This window comes from Carassius gibelio, chromosome A1 (genome assembly GCF_023724105.1).
Source record: "Carassius gibelio isolate Cgi1373 ecotype wild population from Czech Republic chromosome A1, carGib1.2-hapl.c, whole genome shotgun sequence".
NCBI lineage: Eukaryota > Metazoa > Chordata > Actinopteri > Cypriniformes > Cyprinidae > Carassius > Carassius gibelio.
The window spans coordinates 36091696-36114896 of NC_068371.1; the positions used below are offsets into that span (position 1 = coordinate 36091696).

Consider the following 23201-nt stretch of genomic DNA (forward strand, 5'->3'; position numbering starts at 1 on the left):
AGGAAACATTTTAGTTATTTATTAAGATAGCAGTAATTTGAAAAGTTGGATTATTTCCAGGGATCTGTAAAACATATTTGTTAACCCTTCACCAAGAAAATCTGAATAAATGAATAGCATGTTTTTCTATAATTTACAGGAAGGAACAGCAACTATGAGATTTAATATCCAAAATCATTGATTCTGTTATATATAATAGCATGTATCACATTGGCTCTTGTGCAGTATGTTTTACACTAAGAACATGGTTCTGTAGTCCTCACTGTTGTTTGCGTCCACTGCAAAGACATCTGAAGAACTTCCTGTACTGCTGCCTGACCTGAACAAGAATTAGACAAGAGGATATGAGTGACTTCATGAGATCAGTTTAATTAACCTCTGAACTAATGAACTGAGACCAAAAGAAGGTAAGGCAATGTGTTTGAAGAAAACTAGCTGTCTGTTTGTCTGTCTATTATTTTTACCTTGAATCTGGCATTAATCTGGCAGATCTATTCTGGAATGAAACAAACACTACAGTGTTGCTCTGAGAAACACAAAAGTTCTGCTGTGGTTTTGTCTGGAACCATTTTCATTGTTGAAATAGCAAAAACAGACAATATTGTGTCTAAAATGTATGACACTTTAAATTATTATTATAATATATATTTTTTTTTCAATTTAGCTTTTCAATATCACATTTGAATTTATGTTGATATTTGGGAAAACTGTCTGTCTTTGGCCAGCAATGAAAAACAATCCATTGGGCAGCACTTTCAGAGGGACCTGTCCAGTCAAACGACAGTCATAAAGCTGTTGGTGAAAGTGCTAAGCAATGGTTGGACATTACCATTTGTGCAATGGAGGGGGACTTCAGCATTTTTGTCTGATTCATTGTGACTCAAATGGCTCAAAAACTCACATTAAGAATTATAACAACAGCGACAACAAAATTTTGATTTATATATGATAAGTAGGTGTTGGGTAATTAGTAGAAGTGGTTTTAGTAAAAGTGACATTAAGAGCCAATGATTCGGTGATAATCAGTTAATATAAAAATGACTTTCTAAACATTTTGTACACATACATATTTCTATGCCAGTAATTGGTCAAACACAGACATCAATAATCAGAATATTAACCTCTACAATGGTGACGAAAAAAAACATGCTGCAATGCATTCTGGGTACTATTGTAGTACAAAACTCATCCATGGCTCCCAGCATGCTCTGCAGCATTTTTCTTTTATGGTCACCATTGTTGAGATTCATATTCTGATTATTGATGTCTTTGTGTGACTGTTTGACACCGTAGAAGTCCACACTGTTGGAAAAGTCATTTGCATTAACTGATTAGCACAGAAGCACTGGCTCTTAGAATCACTTTAACTATAATCAATCAAATTACACAACACCTATATCATCAGAGATTAGACTCTGTACAGTTCAATAATTGATGATTATCATCACCAATATAAAGTATAACAATCTACACCTAGATACAGGTTAACACCTGATGGCATTTCTTCTGGGCTTTTGAGGTACAACAAATGCTTTTAGAAACACATGGTTATAACAGCCAGAGAAAAGACTAAGTCAAGGGTCAAGAGCTCAACTAAAGCAAACACTGATCTCTAACATGGTTACTTCAAATGAAACAATAAATCAACAGCTAAACCTTAGTTCATTCTCAATAAGATCTTCTGTAGACGTCTGACAGAAATAAAGTCAGTCTGGTTATTAATAAGTGGAGCTGGTGATGCTGTTTGTGGGGTTGTTTAATCAGATCTTGAGAGATTTCATGTATTTTATTTCAGTTGATTTCATCTAAGGCTGTGTCAGTTGTAGTAGTTCTTGTGTTTCTCTTTTCTTCAGTGATTCTGTTTGTTAACAGCAGCTTTTCATCACTAATTCTCAATCAGCACTTAGGTAATCACTTAATTACTTAAATGCAAAGTTTTAAAACTTACATGGTTTAAATCAAGGCAATCTATTTACTCAAACGGTTTGAGTAAAGTTTACTTATCGGGTTTTACAGTGCTATTTCTTTTGTCTGTTTTCTTAATTGCAGAATATTTATCTTTGCTGTAAACTGGTTAAAAGGGACAGAAGTGAGAGACTTATTTACCCTCATTTGATAAAACTATTTAAAAAAAAAAAAAAACATCTTACATTTAGAAATTTCTAGAATATCTGTTTCGGGTTTTTTGTTAGTGTAAAAACTTTTCCAAAATAAAAAAGTAAGTAAGTGAAATTTTCACTTATTTTTCACAAAATCTTGAAGTGTTCCTGTAGCTCAGTGGTTGAACATTGCATTAGCAAGTGTAAGGTTGTGTGTTTGATTCCCCGGGAACACATGATAGGTGAAAATTGTTAGCCTGAATGCACTGTAAGTCGCTTTGGATAAAAGTGTCTGCTAAATACATTAATTTAATATTATTTAATTAAATTTTACTCAATAAAATGTACTTATTATTATTTTTATTTTTTTTACTTAACTTAGTTAAGTAGATTTACTTAATTTCCAAATGTGTTAAATTTACTTGAAAAATGCTTGTGCAAAAACTTGCCAAATAAAAATTAAGTAAATTTACTTATTACTTTTTTCAGTGTGTTTACATGTTTACAGAGATGTTTAATTTGTTAATCATCCTGATAAGTAACCCACAAATTTAAATTCATCTACAAATGTATAAATGAAAATAGCTCACAGGTCACAGAGTATTTAAAAAAAAACCTTCTACACAATGCTTTGTGTGTTATTCTCATTTTTAACCCACATTGGCAGCTGATAATAATTGATCATTAGGTTTTGTCTCAGCTCATAAACGATAGTCACAACATTATTTGCTTAACTTTCTCAATAAGATGGATATTTTAAGTCTGATGCATGCTTCAAACCTTGATTATTGACTCATGTTGTAAAATTAATGGAATTTGTGCAGTTAAAATTCTAAGAGTTATGAAAGTGAAAGTGCCGTGACATTCAGCCAAGTATGGTGACCCATACTCAGAATTTGTGCTCTGCATTTAACCCATCCGAAGTGCACACACACAGAGCAGTGAACACACACACAGACACTGTGAACACACACCCGGAGCAGTGGGCAGCCATTTATGCTGCGGCGCCCGGGGAGCATTGGGGGTTCAATGCTTTGCTCAAGGGCACCTAAGTCGTGGTATTGAAGTTATGTTGATGTTAAATACAGAACTGCTGTATGGCCTGATCATTTCATATTTCAAAGTAGAGGATTTCTCTCAATTCATCAAATCAGAGTCATCTATGATGGTGTTTGTTTTTTGTTTTGTTTTGTTTTTATGCTGAATTATAATAATCATATTATTGTTTATTATTTTAAGATATTTTGTAACAAACATTTTAATGATACAGGGAAAAAAAGAACGTAACCTAAAAAATAGTCAAATGCAATCTACTCATTCACAAGTAGTTGCAAAATATGTTGCATTTTATAGTTTTAAATATATCACAATACCTTTAAAATCTGCAGACCTCCCTCTTGAAAATACATTTTGCATTTATATGGCATATGTTGTATTAGGCAGATTAGAATTTTAGGTAATATAGTCTAAAAGAGGTCCATGTAGAGGAAACATTTTAGTTATTTATTAAGATAGCAGTAATTTGAAAAGTTGGATTATTTCCAGGGATCTGTAAAACATATTTGTTAACCCTTCACCAAGAAAATCTGAATAAATGAATAGCATGTTTTTCTATAATTTACAGGAAGGAACAGCAACTATGAGATTTAATATCCAAAATCATTGATTCTGTTATATATAATAGCATGTATCACATTGGCTCTTGTGCAGTATGTTTTACACTAAGAACATGGTTCTGTAGTCCTCACTGTTGTTTGCGTCCACTGCAAAGACATCTGAAGAACTTCCTGTACTGCTGCCTGACCTGAACAAGAATTAGACAAGAGGATATGAGTGACTTCATGAGATCAGTTTAATTAACCTCTGAACTAATGAACTGAGACCAAAAGAAGGTAAGGCAATGTGTTTGAAGAAAACTAGCTGTCTGTTTGTCTGTCTATTATTTTTACCTTGAATCTGGCATTAATCTGGCAGATCTATTCTGGAATGAAACAAACACTACAGTGTTGCTCTGAGAAACACAAAAGTTCTGCTGTGGTTTTGTCTGGAACCATTTTCATTGTTGAAATAGCAAAAACAGACAATATTGTGTCTAAAATGTATGACACTTTAAATTATTATTATAATATATATTTTTTTTTCAATTTAGCTTTTCAATATCACATTTGAATTTATGTTGATATTTGGGAAAACTGTCTGTCTTTGACCAGCAATGAAAAACAATCCATTGGGCAGCACTTTCAGAGGGACCTGTCCAGTCAAACGACAGTCATAAAGCTGTTGGTGAAAGTGCTAAGCAATGGTTGGACATTACCATTTGTGCAATGGAGGGGGACTTCAGCATTTTTGTCTGATTCATTGTGACTCAAATGGCTCAAAAACTCACATTAAGAATTATAACAACAGCGACAACAAAATTTTGATTTATATATGATAAGTAGGTGTTGGGTAATTAGTAGAAGTGGTTTTAGTAAAAGTGACATTAAGAGCCAATGATTCGGTGATAATCAGTTAATATAAAAATGACTTTCTAAACATTTTGTACACATACATATTTCTATGCCAGTAATTGGTCAAACACAGACATCAATAATCAGAATATTAACCTCTACAATGGTGACGAAAAAAAACATGCTGCAATGCATTCTGGGTACTATTGTAGTACAAAACTCATCCATGGCTCCCAGCATGCTCTGCAGCATTTTTCTTTTATGGTCACCATTGTTGAGATTCATATTCTGATTATTGATGTCTTTGTGTGACTGTTTGACACCGTAGAAGTCCACACTGTTGGAAAAGTCATTTGCATTAACTGATTAGCACAGAAGCACTGGCTCTTAGAATCACTTTAACTATAATCAATCAAATTACACAACACCTATATCATCAGAGATTAGACTCTGTACAGTTCAATAATTGATGATTATCATCACCAATATAAAGTATAACAATCTACACCTAGATACAGGTTAACACCTGATGGCATTTCTTCTGGGCTTTTGAGGTACAACAAATGCGTTTTAGAAACACATGGTTATAACAGCCAGAGAAAAGACTAAGTCAAGGGTCAAGAGCTCAACTAAAGCAAACACTGATCTCTAACATGGTTACTTCAAATGAAACAATAAATCAACAGCTAAACCTTAGTTCATTCTCAATAAGATCTTCTGTAGACGTCTGACAGAAATAAAGTCAGTCTGGTTATTAATAAGTGGAGCTGGTGATGCTGTTTGTGGGGTTGTTTAATCAGATCTTGAGAGATTTCATGTATTTTATTTCAGTTGATTTCATCTAAGGCTGTGTCAGTTGTAGTAGTTCTTGTGTTTCTCTTTTCTTCAGTGATTCTGTTTGTTAACAGCAGCTTTTCATCACTAATTCTCAATCAGCACTTAGGTAATCACTTAATTACTTAAATGCAAAGTTTTAAAACTTACATGGTTTAAATCAAGGCAATCTATTTACTCAAACGGTTTGAGTAAAGTTTACTTATCGGGTTTTACAGTGCTATTTCTTTTGTCTGTTTTCTTAATTGCAGAATATTTATCTTTGCTGTAAACTGGTTAAAAGGGACAGAAGTGAGAGACTTATTTACCCTCATTTGATAAAACTATTTAAAAAAAAAAAAAAACATCTTACATTTAGAAATTTCTAGAATATCTGTTTCGGGTTTTTTGTTAGTGTAAAAACTTTTCCAAAATAAAAAAGTAAGTAAGTGAAATTTTCACTTATTTTTCACAAAATCTTGAAGTGTTCCTGTAGCTCAGTGGTTGAACATTGCATTAGCAAGTGTAAGGTTGTGTGTTTGATTCCCCGGGAACACATGATAGGTGAAAATTGTTAGCCTGAATGCACTGTAAGTCGCTTTGGATAAAAGTGTCTGCTAAATACATTAATTTAATATTATTTAATTAAATTTTACTCAATAAAATGTACTTATTATTATTTTTATTTTTTTTACTTAACTTAGTTAAGTAGATTTACTTAATTTCCAAATGTGTTAAATTTACTTGAAAAATGCTTGTGCAAAAACTTGCCAAATAAAAATTAAGTAAATTTACTTATTACTTTTTTCAGTGTGTTTACATGTTTACAGAGATGTTTAATTTGTTAATCATCCTGATAAGTAACCCACAAATTTAAATTCATCTACAAATGTATAAATGAAAATAGCTCACAGGTCACAGAGTATTTAAAAAAAAACCTTCTACACAATGCTTTGTGTGTTATTCTCATTTTTAACCCACATTGGCAGCTGATAATAATTGATCATTAGGTTTTGTCTCAGCTCATAAACGATAGTCACAACATTATTTGCTTAACTTTCTCAATAAGATGGATATTTTAAGTCTGATGCATGCTTCAAACCTTGATTATTGACTCATGTTGTAAAATTAATGGAATTTGTGCAGTTAAAATTCTAAGAGTTATGAAAGTGAAAGTGCCGTGACATTCAGCCAAGTATGGTGACCCATACTCAGAATTTGTGCTCTGCATTTAACCCATCCGAAGTGCACACACACAGAGCAGTGAACACACACACACACACTGTGAACACACACCCGGAGCAGTGGGCAGCCATTTATGCTGCGGCGCCCGGGGAGCATTGGGGGTTCAATGCTTTGCTCAAGGGCACCTAAGTCGTGGTATTGAAGTTATGTTGATGTTAAATACAGAACTGCTGTATGGCCTGATCATTTCATATTTCAAAGTAGAGGATTTCTCTCAATTCATCAAATCAGAGTCATCTATGATGGTGTTTGTTTTTTGTTTTGTTTTGTTTTTATGCTGAATTATAATAATCATATTATTGTTTATTATTTTAAGATATTTTGTAACAAACATTTTAATGATACAGGGAAAAAAAGAACGTAACCTAAAAAATAGTCATTCACAAGTAGTTGCAAAATATGTTGCATTTTATAGTTTTAAATATATCACAATACCTTTAAAATCTGCAGACCTCCCTCTTGAAAATACATTTTGCATTTATATGGCATATGTTGTATTAGGCAGATTAGAATTTTAGGTAATATAGTCTAAAAGAGGTCCATGTAGAGGAAACATTTTAGTTATTTATTAAGATAGCAGTAATTTGAAAAGTTGGATTATTTCCAGGGATCTGTAAAACATATTTGTTAACCCTTCACCAAGAAAATCTGAATAAATGAATAGCATGTTTTTTTATAATTTACAGGAAGGAACAGCAACTATGAGATTTAATATCCAAAATCATTGATTCTGTTATATATAATAGCATGTATCACATTGGCTCTTGTGCAGTATGTTTTACACTAAGAACATGGTTCTGTAGTCCTCACTGTTGTTTGCGTCCACTGCAAAGACATCTGAAGAACTTCCTGTACTGCTGCCTGACCTGAACAAGAATTAGACGAGAGGATATGAGTGACTTCATGAGATCAGTTTAATTAACCTCTGAACTAATGAACTGAGACCAAAAGAAGGTAAGGCAATGTGTTTGAAGAAAACTAGCTGTCTGTTTGTCTGTCTATTATTTTTACCTTGAATCTGGCATTAATCTGGCAGATCTATTCTGGAATGAAACAAACACTACAGTGTTGCTCTGAGAAACACAAAAGTTCTGCTGTGGTTTTGTCTGGAACCATTTTCATTGTTGAAATAGCAAAAACAGACAATATTGTGTCTAAAATGTATGACACTTTAAATTATTATTATAATTTTTTTTTTTTTTCAATTTAGCTTTTCAATATCACATTTGAATTTATGTTGATATTTGGGAAAACTGTCTGTCTTTGACCAGCAATGCAAAACAATCCATTGGGCAGCACTTTCAGAGGGACCTGTCCAGTCAAACGACAGTCATAAAGCTGTTGGTGAAAGTGCTAAGCAATGGTTGGACATTACCATTTGTGCAATGGAGGGGGACTTCAGCATTTTTGTCTGATTCATTGTGACTCAAATGGCTCAAAAACTCACATTAAGAATTATAACAACAGCGACAACAAAATTTTGATTTATATCTACACAGCAAAATCCCCAGTGTTAATTTAACACTCTGAGTGTGGACTCATATAAACACTGAAGCAGTGTTAAAAGTAACACTGGAGTGGAGTTGAAGTTAATGAGATAATTAAGAAGTTAATTTAGTTATGATTGACCATTATTGAAGACACCTGATGTTAACAAGCAGAATCACCAAATGAGAAAATCACAATTTGTGTGTCACCATTATAGTGATCAGTGTTTGCTTTAGTTGTGATCTAGGCTTGTGAAGGAGTTTTAAGTCTAGGCACACACAGATAAGAAGAATTAGCATATGAATCTCAACACTGGTAACAAACAGCATATTCAGATAAACAGATCTACTCTGAACATCACAAAACTACGTAGATACTAAAAGTTTCACATAAAAACAGCAAAAATAAAATATAGTTAGAATGAAAAGTTAAAAAGACAGTTAAGCTCATAATTTATTCATGCCGCAATGCATGATGGGAGCCAGAGATGAGTTTTTATCGGCTACAACATGCTTTTTTGATGGTCACCGTTGTTGTGATGCTCACACTCATTTTTGATGTCTGTGTGTCCAAACTAAAGAACTCTTTCTTTATGTAGAACTAGCTTTTAAAAACATATCATTATGGCAAAAACACTGGATCACTTTTTTAATTAATAACACAGTAAAGAAACCTGAACTCGGGTCATTCAGGTCAATCCATGACAATCAGTCCAAACCACAATCAAATCCATAAGATTGCCTTCGCTGTGGTCTGTCTGTATGTTATAAACTCAGTTACCACAGCCCCACAAAATCTAAAGTTAATAACTGAAGGGTCAAGATCCCAACTAAAGTAAACACTGACCACTATAATGGTGATACACAAATTGTGATTTTCTCATTTGGTGATTCTGCTTGTTAAAATCAGGTGTCTTCAATAATGGTCAATCATAACTCAATTAACTTCTTAATTATTTCATTAATTTCAACTCTGCTTCAGTGTTACTTTTAACACTGCTTTAGTGTTTATATGTGTCCACACTCAGAGTGTTAAATTAACACTGGGGGTTTTGCTGTGTAATTTACATAGGGCACGATTTCAGAAAAACGTCACGACTGGCAGCACACTTCAATGAAAAGTAATGGATTGGTACACTTGCATACCTTTCTGACATGTTCAACCTGCTCAATGAACCTAATTTGTCACTGCTGGGGAGAATGACAACAAATTGGCAGACAAAGTATCTGCATTCAAAGCCAAGTTGCAATTGAGTGGACAGCAAGTGTCAAAGGGCACATTTGACATTTCCAACATTTTCTGGACATTTGGTAAATTCAATTCAATTTACTTTTATTGTCATTGTCATTTAAGATCAACAACGAAATTGCATTGGAGCATACAACAACAACACTACATGATATATTAAAGTGCACTAACACCAGTGCAGATCCCCTCCAAGTATTAGATAATAATAAATAATAATTACCCCCTATGTAAACATGGCACATCAAAAGTATGTAGTTGTTAGAACACTGAACCAGTGACATTAGCTCTTGATAACAAGATACTTTACAAAAACGAAGGGTATGGTCACAGTTGGAATTGATGTAGTTATTGCAAAGTCTAATAGTGACAAAGGGCACGGTTTAGCAGCCTTACTGCATAAGGATACAGGCTGTTAGCCAATCTGGTTTTACTGACACCAATTGACCTGTACCTTCTGCCTGAGGGCAGCAGGTGGAACAGGTGATAGGCTGGATGATACCGGACCCGCAGAATGTTCTGTACTCTCTTCAGACAATGTGTGTCATAAATGGCGCTGATCTCTGGGAGAATGGTCCTAATGATTCTACCCGCTGTTTTTACCGCGTGTTGGAGTGCCTGCTGATGGTCCTTAGTGCAGCTAGAGTACCACACCAATAAACTATATGTCAAAACACTGTTGATAGCGCAATTGTAGAAATTGACCATCAGCTGTTTTGGAATCCTAGTGTTCCTCAGTTTCCTCAAATAGTAGAGGCGTTGCTGATCCTTTCCTGTCACTGCATTGATCTTGGTTCCCCAGGACAGGTCCTCAGTCATAGATACACCCAAAAATTTGAAGTGTGGCACCCTCTCTACCACCTCATTGTCAATAAAGAGAGGATTGTGATTGGGTCTGCTTTTGGGGAAGTCCACAATGATCTCCTTAGTCTTTTTGATATTCAAAGAGAGGTTATTACTGACACACCATGACACAAGATGTTGCACTTCAGTCCTGTAGTCCACCTCATTGTTATTATTGATGAGTCCGAGCAATGTTGTATCGTCGGTAAATTTAACAATGAGATTGGAGCAAAAAGAAACAGAGCAGTCATGTGTGAATAGAGAGTATAGCAAAGGGCTAAGCACTCACCCCTGGGGGAGCCCGGTATTAATTAAAAGGGTGGAGGACAAGTGCTTGCCTACCCTAACCCTCTGTGTTCGGTTTGTCAAAAAGTACACAATCCAGTTGCACAGCGAGTTGTTTATGCCAAGATGGTACAGTTTGGCTCTGAGTTTAAGTGGCCTAATTGTATTAAAGGCAGAGCTAAAGTTGACAAAGAGGAGACTCGCATAGTTGTTCTTGTGCTCAAGATGTACTAATAACGTGTGGAGCACGGTGGCGATGGCGTCCTCAGTCGACCGGTTCTGTCTGTATGCAAATTGGTGTGGGTCAAGTGATGGTAGTATTGCACTCTTAATTTAATTGGTGACCAGCCTCTCAAGGCGCTTAGCAGGAATGGAGGTGAGTGCCACCGGTCTATAATCATTCAGATTATAGAAAGACTGGCAAAGTGTTTTTTTTCTGCGCTCACAGCAACAAAAACAAAGGTACATTTGCAACACACATCGAGCCTCACTGTCACCCATCCCCCCTCATTGGGATCATATCATTGAAGGGAAACCAGCCCAGTGCTCCCATTGATAATTATGGTGTGTTTAATTATAATACTTTGTTTTAGTCTGTTGTTGATTGCAGTTAATATAGAGTTGTAATTAGATGATTTCACGTAACCACGTAATGTGATGTAACTCCACCCACCCCCACCCCAAAGATGCCCATTGTCATGGTCTTTCGACCAAAGATAGCCTACAATCATTTTCTGGCAGTGTCAGAAATTCAGAATGATCAGCGTACTGTGTGTTTGCTGCTACAATGCACGTTTACTTAGCAGCCAATAAAAATGCGACATCAAATCAACGCGACATGCTTGAAACATTAAAGTTACGTTCAACGTACGTACAGCAAAGTTACGTCCAGTGGACGTCATTTTTTTATGTCTTTGCTGACATTAAAAAGACGTCCACTGAGGAGCCAGAATGAAAGTTTTTATTATGTCTTTTTTTGACATCTTCTGTACTTCTGATTTAGACATTCACAAACCTCCTTACAAGGTTAAAAACTAGTTAAAACATGGACAGTGGACATATTTTCAACATCATTAAAGGTTCATTTAGGCATAGCTTATACTGTTTCTGGACCAAATCAACACTTTTAGGATTTTGACTCCATATGTTTGATCCTCCTCTGCTGAGATCTTCAGATATTTAATGTCTTTGATTTGCAGTTGATTTTACCACATGCTCAATAGTCGTTTATTTCATTATTTCATAAAGATTATTTTATTTTCTTGATTTTAAGACAAACACAGTGTCTGGAAATTACATTGAAATAACATGAATCTATTGCATCCTGAGAGTGTTGATTTGGTCCAGAAACAGTATAAGTTATGCCTAAATGAACCTTAAATGATGTTGAAAATATTTCTACTGACCACTTTTGAACTAGTTTTTAACCTTGTAAGGAGGTTCCCTGAACGTCTAAATCGGACGTACAGAAGACGTCAAAAAAAGACGTCATGAAAACTTTCATTCTGGCTCCTCAGTGGACGTCTTTTCAACATCAGCAAAGACATAAAAAGACGTCCACTGGACGTAACTTTGCCCAGTGGGGAGCTTGATGGAGTTTATAAGGAGCAAAAGAAGCAGGTAATGATGAAAATTTTGCCTGACCTCATTATTCAAGACACAATGGATCAGGAAGATGAAGGTTCCCTGCTGGGAGTTCAAGATCAGGAAGAGGATCTCCAGCACCTTACTGCCATTAGTGAAGAAACCCAGAATCCAGGAGCAACCAAGAATCACACACTGAGCCAGTGTTTTAAACACCATGATCCTGCAGAGTAACATAGAAATAAATACTTCAATAGTCTTCATTGTAACGTGTTACTTTATTAAAAGTGGTAGAATTAATTATAATGCATAATACTTTGTTTGTTTCATCTGTGAAACTTCAGCATTTAGACTTCTGAGAGTTGAGCTCAGAGTGAAGATGACTCTGATGAAGAGGATTGTGTTCATCTGCAAAAATAAGAAACATGTTCACTTTAATTATTTTCGCTTCAACAGCCAATGTGAAAAATGTCTGTATCTAGAACTTACTGCTAGTATGACCCAAACAGGACCCAGAAAACTCCAGATAAAACCTTTTTCCTTTTTAATCCAGCAGCTGTTGGAAAAGGCATTTCAAAAATCCATATTTATCTTAATCATTTGAAATACATAAAATTGTATCTATCAGAGAGCAGCATTGTTCAAAAGATCAGTGAGTTGTCAGTCCAACTAACAGTCTTTATTTAATCTACTCAATTTTTAAACATCCTGACTCACTCTTTGCTGCCGTAGCCTTCAGGAACCAGACCGACAGACACACACACCACAACCAGAGCAACCAGATATCCAATCACACACAGGAATCCACTGCTAAGAACCTCCCTCTTTTTGGAGCTGATCTGTGATAGGTTCTTTACACAGATGAAGAGCAGGAAAGCTTCAATGAACATCCACACAAAGCCGGAGAGAAAGAGGAAGTGCAGAAGTCCTGAGATCACGGCACACAGCACCTGGGGACCATGAGAGAGAGTTATGATGATTCTCAGTGAGTCTGTGCTGAGCTGTAGGGCTCCATCATTCTCACCTGCAGAGGCTGTATGAGGCTCAGGAACCGCTGTGTGAGCAGAAACAGAAGGTGAGCCAACAGAAGACTGATGCAGATGTTGATTCGAGCCACATTATTCACTCCAGGACTCCATTGACAGAGGGCAAAGGTCAACAGGGCCAAAGTGAAGAACACCAGCCCCACGGTCACACACACCAAATTCAACAGCTCCATTAGTGAGTCGCTCTGAGAAAACATGTGAGAGAACATGAGTACCAAATCTGTGCTGTTCTTCAGTGTAAACTAGAAATGTTCTGTACCTCTGACTGACGGCTGGTTTGCATGATGAGAGCGAATGTGGACAGATGATCACAGGAACACACAGTGTGGCTGCTGTTGGACTTTAAAACAAAACAACCATCTACAATCCACTCGCTGATATTCCAGTACACACAGAAAAGAGAACCGTTGGGATCAAACTCCTGCAGAAAGATGAAGAAAGTATCAGAACATTGAATATTAGATTTTTTCATCAGTGCTCTGATAAAACAAAAGCACATTTCAGTCTCTCACTCTGATGTGTTTGAGGGTGAAGTTGACTGGTTTAGTTAGCTTAGTGTTGGTCGTTTTGGGAAGAGTAGCTGAGATCACAGTGGACATCATGGTTTTATTTGTGTCACTGGATGTGTTGAAGAAGTCTGGCTTCAATAGATTCTCCATTGTGTTGTAGCTCATGAAAGCCACAGCAGCTGATCCTATGTGACAGAGACAGAAATGTAATACTATATTAAAACAACAAAAACAAAAAATAAAGTATTTGTGATGTGTGCTGACAAAATGAGCTTGGAATGCACACTTGCTAATTTTAAGCTACAGGCTCAGGGTACAAGCAAACATAACCTGTTATGTCTTAAATGAACGATAGGGGAACTGTTAGGGAAAATCATCTGATGTGTGTAATATTATATTAGCTCTGTGCTTTACTGTTGGTTTTAATATATCGGCCGTCTGTCTCAAAGTTAATCTAACAATAAAAGAAAACGGAATCAATCGCTCCTCTTGATTGTAGTTTTAATCATTTATTTTTAATGAACAGTCTAAAGGGATTTTTAAATGTGATTATTTGTTTTTCTTGAATGCTTTTGTTTATATCTAAAATGAAAAAGGTAATGCATTGTTTCATTCTTATATCTATTCTACAGTTTTTTTTGTATCTGTTCTTATTTATAATAACAAAGATGAAATAAAAAAAAACTGTATTGTGATTATTAATATAGTAATTATTATTAAGAAAAGAACAGGAGGAAAAGATGCAACATTGCTCTTTGATTTTGCTTTGGAAACTTCAGAAAACTTTAACTCCATTTTTCTCAAAATTGACTTTGATGACTTCTATCCACATCAAACAGGTTTATCTCAGTCATTTTTCATCCAACACCAACAAATCATACATCATTCTGAAGGTATTTAAGGGATAATGTAAACTTAAAGATGACTAATTTTTGACAATTTTGTGATTGTCACTCATTTTGCCAGCATTGGTCACATATATGGTTCTTTTTTAGGAACTCAAGCTGTGTCAATGACACTTTAGGAAACGCTTCCAGCGTCTCTGAATAACATGTGTTATCAGTCCAATGGATGAGCGAAACGTCATAGGCGGGTGACGTCAGAGACCAGGAAACATAAAGCAAGAGCAGTGAAGCCGGCAGTCAGCTTTCTGTTATCAGCAAGCGCTCTGTGTGTGTGTCAGTAGCTATCTGCTTGTGAGTCTTATTTACTGTAGTTTGTCCACTGATAAACTCCATTTGTCGCAGCTCGTGTGTTGTCTGCTAGAGAGTAAATCAGTATCAGCAGTATCAGCTCTCGAGGGAGTTGACGGCTGAGATGCGAGCATTTTGCTTCACACTAAGAAGGCTCTCTTTAAGGAGGGAGCCTTCACTGGCATTTCTCGCGGTGCCTGCCCCGCTTTCGCCGAGGTGGAGATGTGGTTGTGCTCGCGGGTTTCGCTTTCGAAACCGCTGGAAAGAATGTAGACGGGCAAGTTTCTATCTTCTTCCTTAACCACCAGATCCGGCGCCCGCTCTCGGGGGTTTGGAAGCCTGCGTTTGCAGTACTTTCTCCCCAGTGAGAGGGCACGACGCACTGCCTGACTTTCTCTGAGAAGTTTGATGTGGAAGGCGTCGATGAGCTCACCAGTTGCACAAGCACCAGTTACACAAGCATATTATGTCTAATATTATAATAAGCAGAATTAATGAAGAGTGGAGCTCGTGCAGTCTGCTCTCAGGGGGCTGATTGTGCTTTTCTCACTGTTAATCACTCCGCTCTCGCCGGGCATGCTCCGAGGAGTGTGTCAGTGCATGCGATCTTGCTGTTGCGGTCAGCTGCTGCTGAGGCATGGCGGCAACCGTGATTGCGGGAATCGCACATGATCTGGCGAATGAGTTGAAGACGGCGCATCCTATCTCTACCCGTGTTCATTAGATCTAGAGCTCGTTCTCGGGGCTTGGAAGCCCGCGCTGCAGTTTCTTTTCCCTCTGAGGCAGAGCTTGCTGCAGCATTCATCTTACTCTGAGGAGATTGGTGTTGTTTGTGTGACTGAGTGGCAAAAAAATAAAAATAGGCATGCTGCCGAGGCAACGCATATATTACATTGTTTCATTTTTATTTGACTTTTTCTATATCAGACAGTGTTGAATTGTCTGGTTGTTGACTACATCTAATTCTGAAGAATACAATGACATATTTATCTCATTATTTGATGTTAGATGTACAGGGGCTCTTGGGATGTAATTTCTTGTGTGAGAAAACGTGTTCACCTCTCTTCCTCTGAGGAGGTTGAGGCGGTAAGGGGCTGCTGGGCGGAGCACTCCCAACCGTGTTCCAGCCCCTCGTGCCAGGGGCGTCACTTCTGTACTCCGCAGATGCTAGAGTCAGAGTTGAGCTCAAATGTGTCTCAATGGGTCCTGCACACTGTAGTGAGAGGCCACAGAATCCAGTTCTGGTGGGCCCCAAACAGGCTCTGGTAATGGAACAGAAGTAGACTCTCTCTGAGGATGGAGGCCATCGAGGTGTTCCCTCCTCGGGTTGCAGAGTCCGGGTCCTACAGCCAGTACTTCACTATTCCGAGGAAGGATGAGGTGTTTCTCCTTTTTAATGTGCACTTTTTGAACCACTAAGTCAAGGGACTGAAGTTCAGCACAGTTGCACAGGCCAAGTCAAGGTTTCTCCAGTACAGAGAAACGGGGTGTGGGATTTGACCATGATGCAGGCATGTATGTCAACTGTTTGGATCGAATCAATCCTCACTGCACATGCTTCGAGCAATACATTACTTTCTCCCAGACCTAAGAGGTCACCATGTGTTGCTGCGCACCGACAACACAGCAGTGGTCTCTTACATCAAGCACCAAGGAGTTCTGCGCTCACGCGGTTTATACAAACTACCATACCAGATCCTTGTGTGGTCCCAGGGTGAACTCCTCTCGCGGAGAGCAGTCCACATTCCTGGTTATCTTAATATGTGAGCAGACTTCCTGTTGAGGCAGGGGCTGAGGCCTGAGGAATGGTGATGAAGCAAAGTTGGAGAGGTTAACCAGATTCGGGTGGATCTGTTTGCGACTCGAGAGACATTGCACTGTCACCTCTGGCTTCCTGTGACTCATCCAGCTCCACCGGGGCTCCACCATGGTACAGACGTAGCCGAGGCTTCATCTGTACACCCCCCCCCCCCAATTGTTCTGCTATCAAGAGTTCTGGAGAGAGTGCACCGGGATGGATTGTGCCCGATTACTGTCAGGCTCCTGTCTCCATCTCTTGGTTTAGCTCTGCTCTTCCACACTAGGTAGAGAGTTGGAAGTCTGGCGGCATGGGCATTCTTGTTCCCCAAAGGGTCATCGATGCTGCTCGAGTTCCTGAAGAGGAACATCTTAGGTTACCTTTGTAATCCCGGTTCCTTGAAGGAACGAGATGCTGCATCACAATGCCACACTTCCGGCATCTCTGGCTGGCATTGGCTTCATCCTTTGAGGCTGACTGCCGGCTTTGCCGCTCATGCTTTTATGCTTCCTGGTCTCTGACTTCATCTGCCTATGATGTCTCGCCCATCCATTGGACTGATTGCACACATATTCAGAGAGGTCATGCTGGAGGCTTTCCCCAAAGCGTCATCGACGCAGTGTCTCTTTTCTTCAAGGATCCAGGGTTACATACATAACCTTAGACATTTAGTGGTAATGGCATGTTGTCAATTTTCATGATTTATTTATTTATTTTTAATTGCAATTAAATTTCTCATACTTGTTTCATTGTTGTTCTTGGCGATCCCTATGAGATCGATGTCCACAGAAGAATTTGTTGTGTCGAGTCGAGGGATTTTATCTAAGGTGACCTGAGGTCCAACCATGAAGACTTGACCCTCTGATTAAAAATAAAAAAGCAGTTATGTGCTATATTAATTTATTTATATATTGTCACATTTCTGTTCTGTTGTGTTTTGGTTTCTCTGCTTCTCTGCTCGGTTCTCTCGTTTGTTTCTATTATTATACGTTTTTTCAGTTAAGTCAAATTCATTCACTGAATTTACAAACAAATAAAAATTAATATTCATAATTGTTGGGTTTTTCCATCTCTGATGTAGTTTGAACGCTGTCTCTTATTTAACTTGCTACATTAATAGTAACATGTACATGAATGTTAGCCAACATAATAATTGTATCTCCTCTTACCTACAGTGGGAAGAACAAAACTGACATTGTCACTTGTGTCTGTCGGCTTCACTAATGTAGAAATTAGTTTCTCACTGGTTTTTAACACACGGTTTCCAAAGGAGGCAAGTTTAACTTGGTTGGCTGATGATGATGGTGATGATGATGGTGATGATGATGACGATGATGATGATGATGTTTCTAAAATGTTCTCTGATGTGTTGAAGGCCATAGACAAAATGTTGGTCACAGTCTAATTCATTGATCAGAAAAATACTGTTACTCTACATGTAAACCTAAAGAATACCAATAAAACACTGCTGCCTGTCAATCATTATAAACCTGACACAGATTAGATAATTTTTTTATCATTTTATATGAACACTTACATCCAAAGGAAGAACTTGAGCTGTAATGTTCTCGATCTGTGCAAAAAGATTATCAAAACATCCTCCAGAGGTCTGACTCTGAAATAACAATTGAGCTTTATATGACAAATCAAACAGGCTCCGTGATATTAATATTTTTTTTTTTTTGCAACATTAATAGCAATCAAAACTGGTTTGTTTATGTGGACTTTCATATTTTAAATATCCACAATGTACATCCTATTTTCTTATGTCTTATATCTCTGGACTGTTATTGAGAAAATCTAATAATCCAGCTCAATAAAAATTCAATTTTAGAAACTTAACTTACGGTGCATCCTTTTTGCTGCGTTATATTTATAACTGCAATGACAGAAATCAACAGGAGGACAATAAAATAAAAAAGCTAAGCAAAATGGAAAGATCTTTTTTATTACCACTTTTTAATCTAAAGGCATAACAACTTGTAACAAAAAACTTGTGAATAGACATTCATAAAAATAAATAATCTGCAACTGCACATTTAACACTTTCATTCCTCGTCTTTACCTGGAGCCAAAAAAAAAAAAAAGCTGTTCAATTCTTCAGATCCACAAACATTTAGCCAAAACACAATCAACAGAGGAAACAACAGACTACATTACCAGCGAAGGTCGTTTTTGCTGTGACTGTTGTGTCAGTGCTGATGATGTTAATAACAGCTGAAAAAAATGGATGAATATCAAGTCAACAAACAAAGAGTAAGTGAAAGTGACATGGCCAAGTATGGTGACCCATACTCAGAATTCGTGCTCTGCATTTAACCCATCCAAGTGCACACACACACACAACAGTTAGTAGCGGACACAGACAAAGCAGTCGGCAACCATTTTTGCTGCAGTGTCTGGGGAGCAGTTGGGGCTTCGGTGCCTTGCCCTAGGAGAGAAAGTGTTGTTTCATTTAGTAAATCATCTCCTTGGTACACCACTGAGTCAAGGGCTAAGAAGATTAAAAGCAGGCAGCTTGAACGTCAAAATAAGAAATCAGGTTTGACAGTTCATAGGATTATGTATGACGGTCATTTGAGTCAATACGCTGATGCACTCAAAGCACCAAGAACAAAGTACTACTCATCTATTATTAGTGATGGATGGTGCTGCAAACCAAATAAGATTTTTAAGACTATCAACAGAATTCTTGCACCAATCAAGGCACCAATTTATTCCTCTGTACAGGAGTGTAACAAGTTCTCAGTTTCTTCACAGAAAAAAAAAAAAAAAAATCTATAAGTCTATCAGTTTGGTACCCTGCTCTGCAGTTCCTTTGATCTTTCCATCTAGCTTTCCCGAAAAGGCATTTTCTAGTTTTAACATAGTCACTAATGATTGTATTCTGAAATTAGTGATGGCAATGAATACAACTACATGTACTCTTGACCCAATCCCAACATCTGTTCTAAAGGGATGTCTCTCGTAAATTTGTCCCTTCATCTTGAACATTGTGAACACCTCCCTCACTACTGGTTCAGTTCTAATAGCCCTTAAAGTTGCAGCTATTACACCAGTCCTTAAAAAGCCTGGATGGGATAAGTCAGATCTATCTAATTACAGACCTACAGTATCTCAAACTTACCCTTTCTTGCTAAAGTTTTAGAGCGTGTTGTTGTGACATAGCTCCACTCACTCTTCTCTTCCAACAAGCTTTTTGAACCTTTTCAGTCTGGGTTTAGAAAGGGACACAGTACAGAGACAGCCCTGGTTCATGTTATGAATGATCTGCTTATCTCAGCTGACTCTGGAGCTTCCACCATCCTGGTCCTGTTGGATCTTAGTGCTGCATTTGATACAGTGTGCCATTCTATCCTGATAAACAGGCTGGAGAGATGGCTTGGTATCACTGGTACGGTACTTAACTGGTTTAAATCTTACCTTACTAATCGTACCCAGTTTGTTGTTTTGGGAAACAACAAATCTGAATTTGGGCAGGTATGTCATGATGTTCCTCACGGATCTGTAATGGGTTCTATATTGTTTAGTGTGTATATGCTTCCTTTGGGACAAATTATTAGGAAATATGGTTTGGGGTATCACTTTTATGCAGATGACATGCAAATTTACATCAGCTCCAAGTCTGATCCTATTCTCACCTCAACAGTTCTTTCAGAGTGTGTGCTGGAAATAAAAACATGGATGCACCATAATCTTTTTAAACTGAATTGTTCTAAAACAGAGGTTCTACTCATTGGCACACCAGCGGCTATTCATAAGGGTAGCAATCTTAATTTGATTATGGATGACAGTGTAGTACTTCCATCTGCTCAGGCTCGTAACCTAGGAGTAATTTTTGATACTCATCTGACACTAGACTCTGACGTTAAGAGTATTACAAAATCTGCTTTCCATCACCTCAGAAACATTGCAAGAATTAGGCCTTTCCTCACTCCACCTGATGCTGAAAGGCTTATTCATGCATTTGTTACTTCCAGGATTGACTACTGCAATGCACTAAATTAATCAAACACCTGCAGTATACCCAGAATTCAGCAGCTCGTATTATCACATATACTTCATCACGTCAGCATATCACAGGCGTGCTTTATAGTTTGCATTGGCTTCCCATACAGTCACATATTGTTTTTAAAACTCTAACATTAACATACAAAAGTTATCCATTGAACTGCCCCTTTTTATAACTGTGATTTAGTCACCCGATACATACCTTCTCATTCCCTTCAGTCTGCTGATTCCCTTACTCTTCAACAGCCTCCCTATACACAGTAAAAGCCAGAGTGTTAAATTAACACTGCTCGCAGCATATATGGTCCCACTCTGAAAGAGTGTTAAAGTAACACTGAAGCAGTGTCTATATTCATGAGATATTTATGTGATTAATTAAGTGTTGATTGATCATAAGTGATGAACACTGGATGTTAACAAGCAGAATCACCAAACGAGAAAATCACAATTTGTGTCACCATTATAGTGGTCAGTGTTTGCTTTAGTTGTGATCTTGGCTTGTGACATTTTGAATTTAAAATTAGTTTGACAAGCCAAGAGCAAAAACCATCAGGTTATAATGATTATGTTTTAATGTAATCATTGTTTGACCTGATTCACTGAACTCATTTTCAGTCTCTTCTATAAGTGAAACTTCCCTTATCGATTTTATCAGCTCTGATTCCACAAATAAAGAGTCTGTATTTCCTACACATTTTGTAGGCATCTCTTGCAATTGATTCAGAGTTTTTTTTTTTTTATTTATCTAAAAGTCTTGACTTTAGGCACACAAAGATAACTAAAATCAGCGTATGAATCTCAACAATGGTGACAAATAGCATATTCAGTTAAACAGATCTAATCTGAACATCACAAATCTAGATACTAAAAATTCCCATAAAAAATAGCAAAAATAAAATATAGTTAGAAAACAAAGTTTAAAAGAAAGCTCAGCCCATAATTTATTCATGCCACAATGCAAGATGGGAGCCATGTATGAGTTTTTATTGGCTACAACGTTTTTTTTATTTTTTTTTTATGGTCACCATTGTTGTGATGCTCACGCTTATTCTTGTTTTCTGTGTGTCTACCCTAAAGGACTATTTCTTTATGTAGAACTAACTTTTAAAAATGTCATTTTATGCCAAGAATGCTGGATCTCATTTTTTCACCTAATTTACATACACAGTAAGCTCAGGCATTCAAGTCACTCCATGAAAATTGATTCAAACCAACTATCAAGACCACATGATTGGCTTAGCTCTGGTCTGTCTGTATGTACGTTATAACTCAATTACCACAGCCACACAAAAGCTAAAGTAAATAACTGAAGGGTCAAGATACCAAGTAAAGCGAACACTGACCACTATGATGGTGACACACCAATGGTGATTTTCTTGTTTGTTGATTCTGCTTGTTAACATCATGTGTCTTCAATAATGGTCAATCATATCTCAATTAACTTCTTAATTATGTCATTGACTTCAACTCTGCTTCAGTGTTACTTTTAACACTGCTTCAGAGTTTATATGAGTCCATACTCAGAGTGTTAAATTAAAACTGGATATTTTGCTGTGTAGATTCAAATCTATGGGGAAGAGAGCTTTTTGTGTTGCTGAACCTAGGTTGAGAAACACGCTTCCCATTGCTGTTAGAGAGGCTCACACAATAGCCAGTTTTAAGGAGCTGTTAAAAACTCAGTAATATTCTACTGTGTTGTACTTTAATGTTTATTTTATGATTTATACTTTTTACTTTGTATTGCATTTATTATAGTTTTTGAATTTATTTGTTTGTAGCGCTTTGGGTTCTAGAAAAGTGCATTATAAATAAAGTGTATTATTATTATTATTATCGAAGTATGTTGGAGAGTGGCATTGTTAAAGAGAGTTCAAGTCATTGGGCCGCTCCGGTTGTTCTAGCAAATAAAAAGGATGGGTCATGGAGGTTCTGCGTAGATTATCATAGACTTAATGCAGTGACTCACAAAGACTCTTTCCCATTGCCACGCATAGAGGACTCCCTCATGAGCCTGACTAGGGCTCAGTGGTATTCAACGCTGGATTTGGCCAGCGGTACTTTATTGCATGGCAAAAGAGAGAGAGGGAGAGAGAAAAAAAATGATACCTTACCAAAGCACTGACATAGCCCATTGATCTAATGGCATTGATGAGGGCCCCAAATGCCACTTTAGGTGCAAACATCTGTTAGCATTTGACAGTGCTCTGATCCTGATCCAGGCATTGTCAGATGGACAGTACTCTAGCCTAATGATGTTTGGGGATCCAGTGGGGGTGGCAATCATATTTCAGGGTGACTGTGCCACACTTTATTAGAACCCTGCCAAAATGTAGTGCCAGGACATCAGAGGAGGAGAGTCCAGGGGTCAGAAAGTAAAAGTCCTGCCACATTTTTGCTCCACCCATGAACTCAGCAGCGGATTTCAACAGAGGAGGAAACAAGTCATTCCTTCCAAGTCACAAACTAGTCTCAACTCAAATCCCAAGTCCTCAAAGAGTTAAAGTCAATGAGATAATTAAGAGACTAATTAAATGATGATTGTGCATTAGTGATGAACACCTGCTGTTATTGTGCGTTACAGAGGATCAGATG

At 37.3% G+C, this 23201-nt stretch overlaps 1 protein-coding gene across 1 annotated transcript; it reads right to left on the reverse strand.

The window, feature by feature from the left end:
• Positions 1-231: 231 nt before the first annotated feature.
• On the reverse strand, positions 232-19466 carry LOC127942515 (adhesion G protein-coupled receptor E3-like). Its single transcript, XM_052538671.1, has 16 exons — positions 19400-19466; positions 18759-18815; positions 18446-18477; positions 18136-18213; positions 17768-17999; positions 17340-17459; positions 13611-13786; positions 13358-13519; positions 13077-13283; positions 12770-13002; positions 12542-12608; positions 12369-12460; positions 12113-12275; positions 7418-7473; positions 3820-3903; positions 232-319 (listed from the first exon to the last, which is right to left on the reverse strand). The coding sequence occupies exons 1-16, from the start codon at positions 19464-19466 to the stop codon at positions 232-234; spliced, it is 1914 nt and encodes a 637-aa protein (XP_052394631.1).
• Positions 19467-23201: the final 3735 nt, after the last annotated feature.

Coding starts and splice junctions, on each gene's coding strand:
- LOC127942515 (XM_052538671.1), bottom strand. CDS start 19,466: ATGTTAAAACTAGAAAATGCCTTTTCGGGAAAGCTAGATGGAAAGATC. Junction 7,474..12,112: donor ATTGTGTCTTGAATAATGAG/GTCAGGCAAAAT, acceptor ATTCTTGTTCAG/GTCAGGCAGCAGTACAGGAA. Junction 3,904..7,417: donor TGCAGTGGACGCAAACAACA/GTGAGGACTACA, acceptor ATTCTTGTTCAG/GTCAGGCAGCAGTACAGGAA.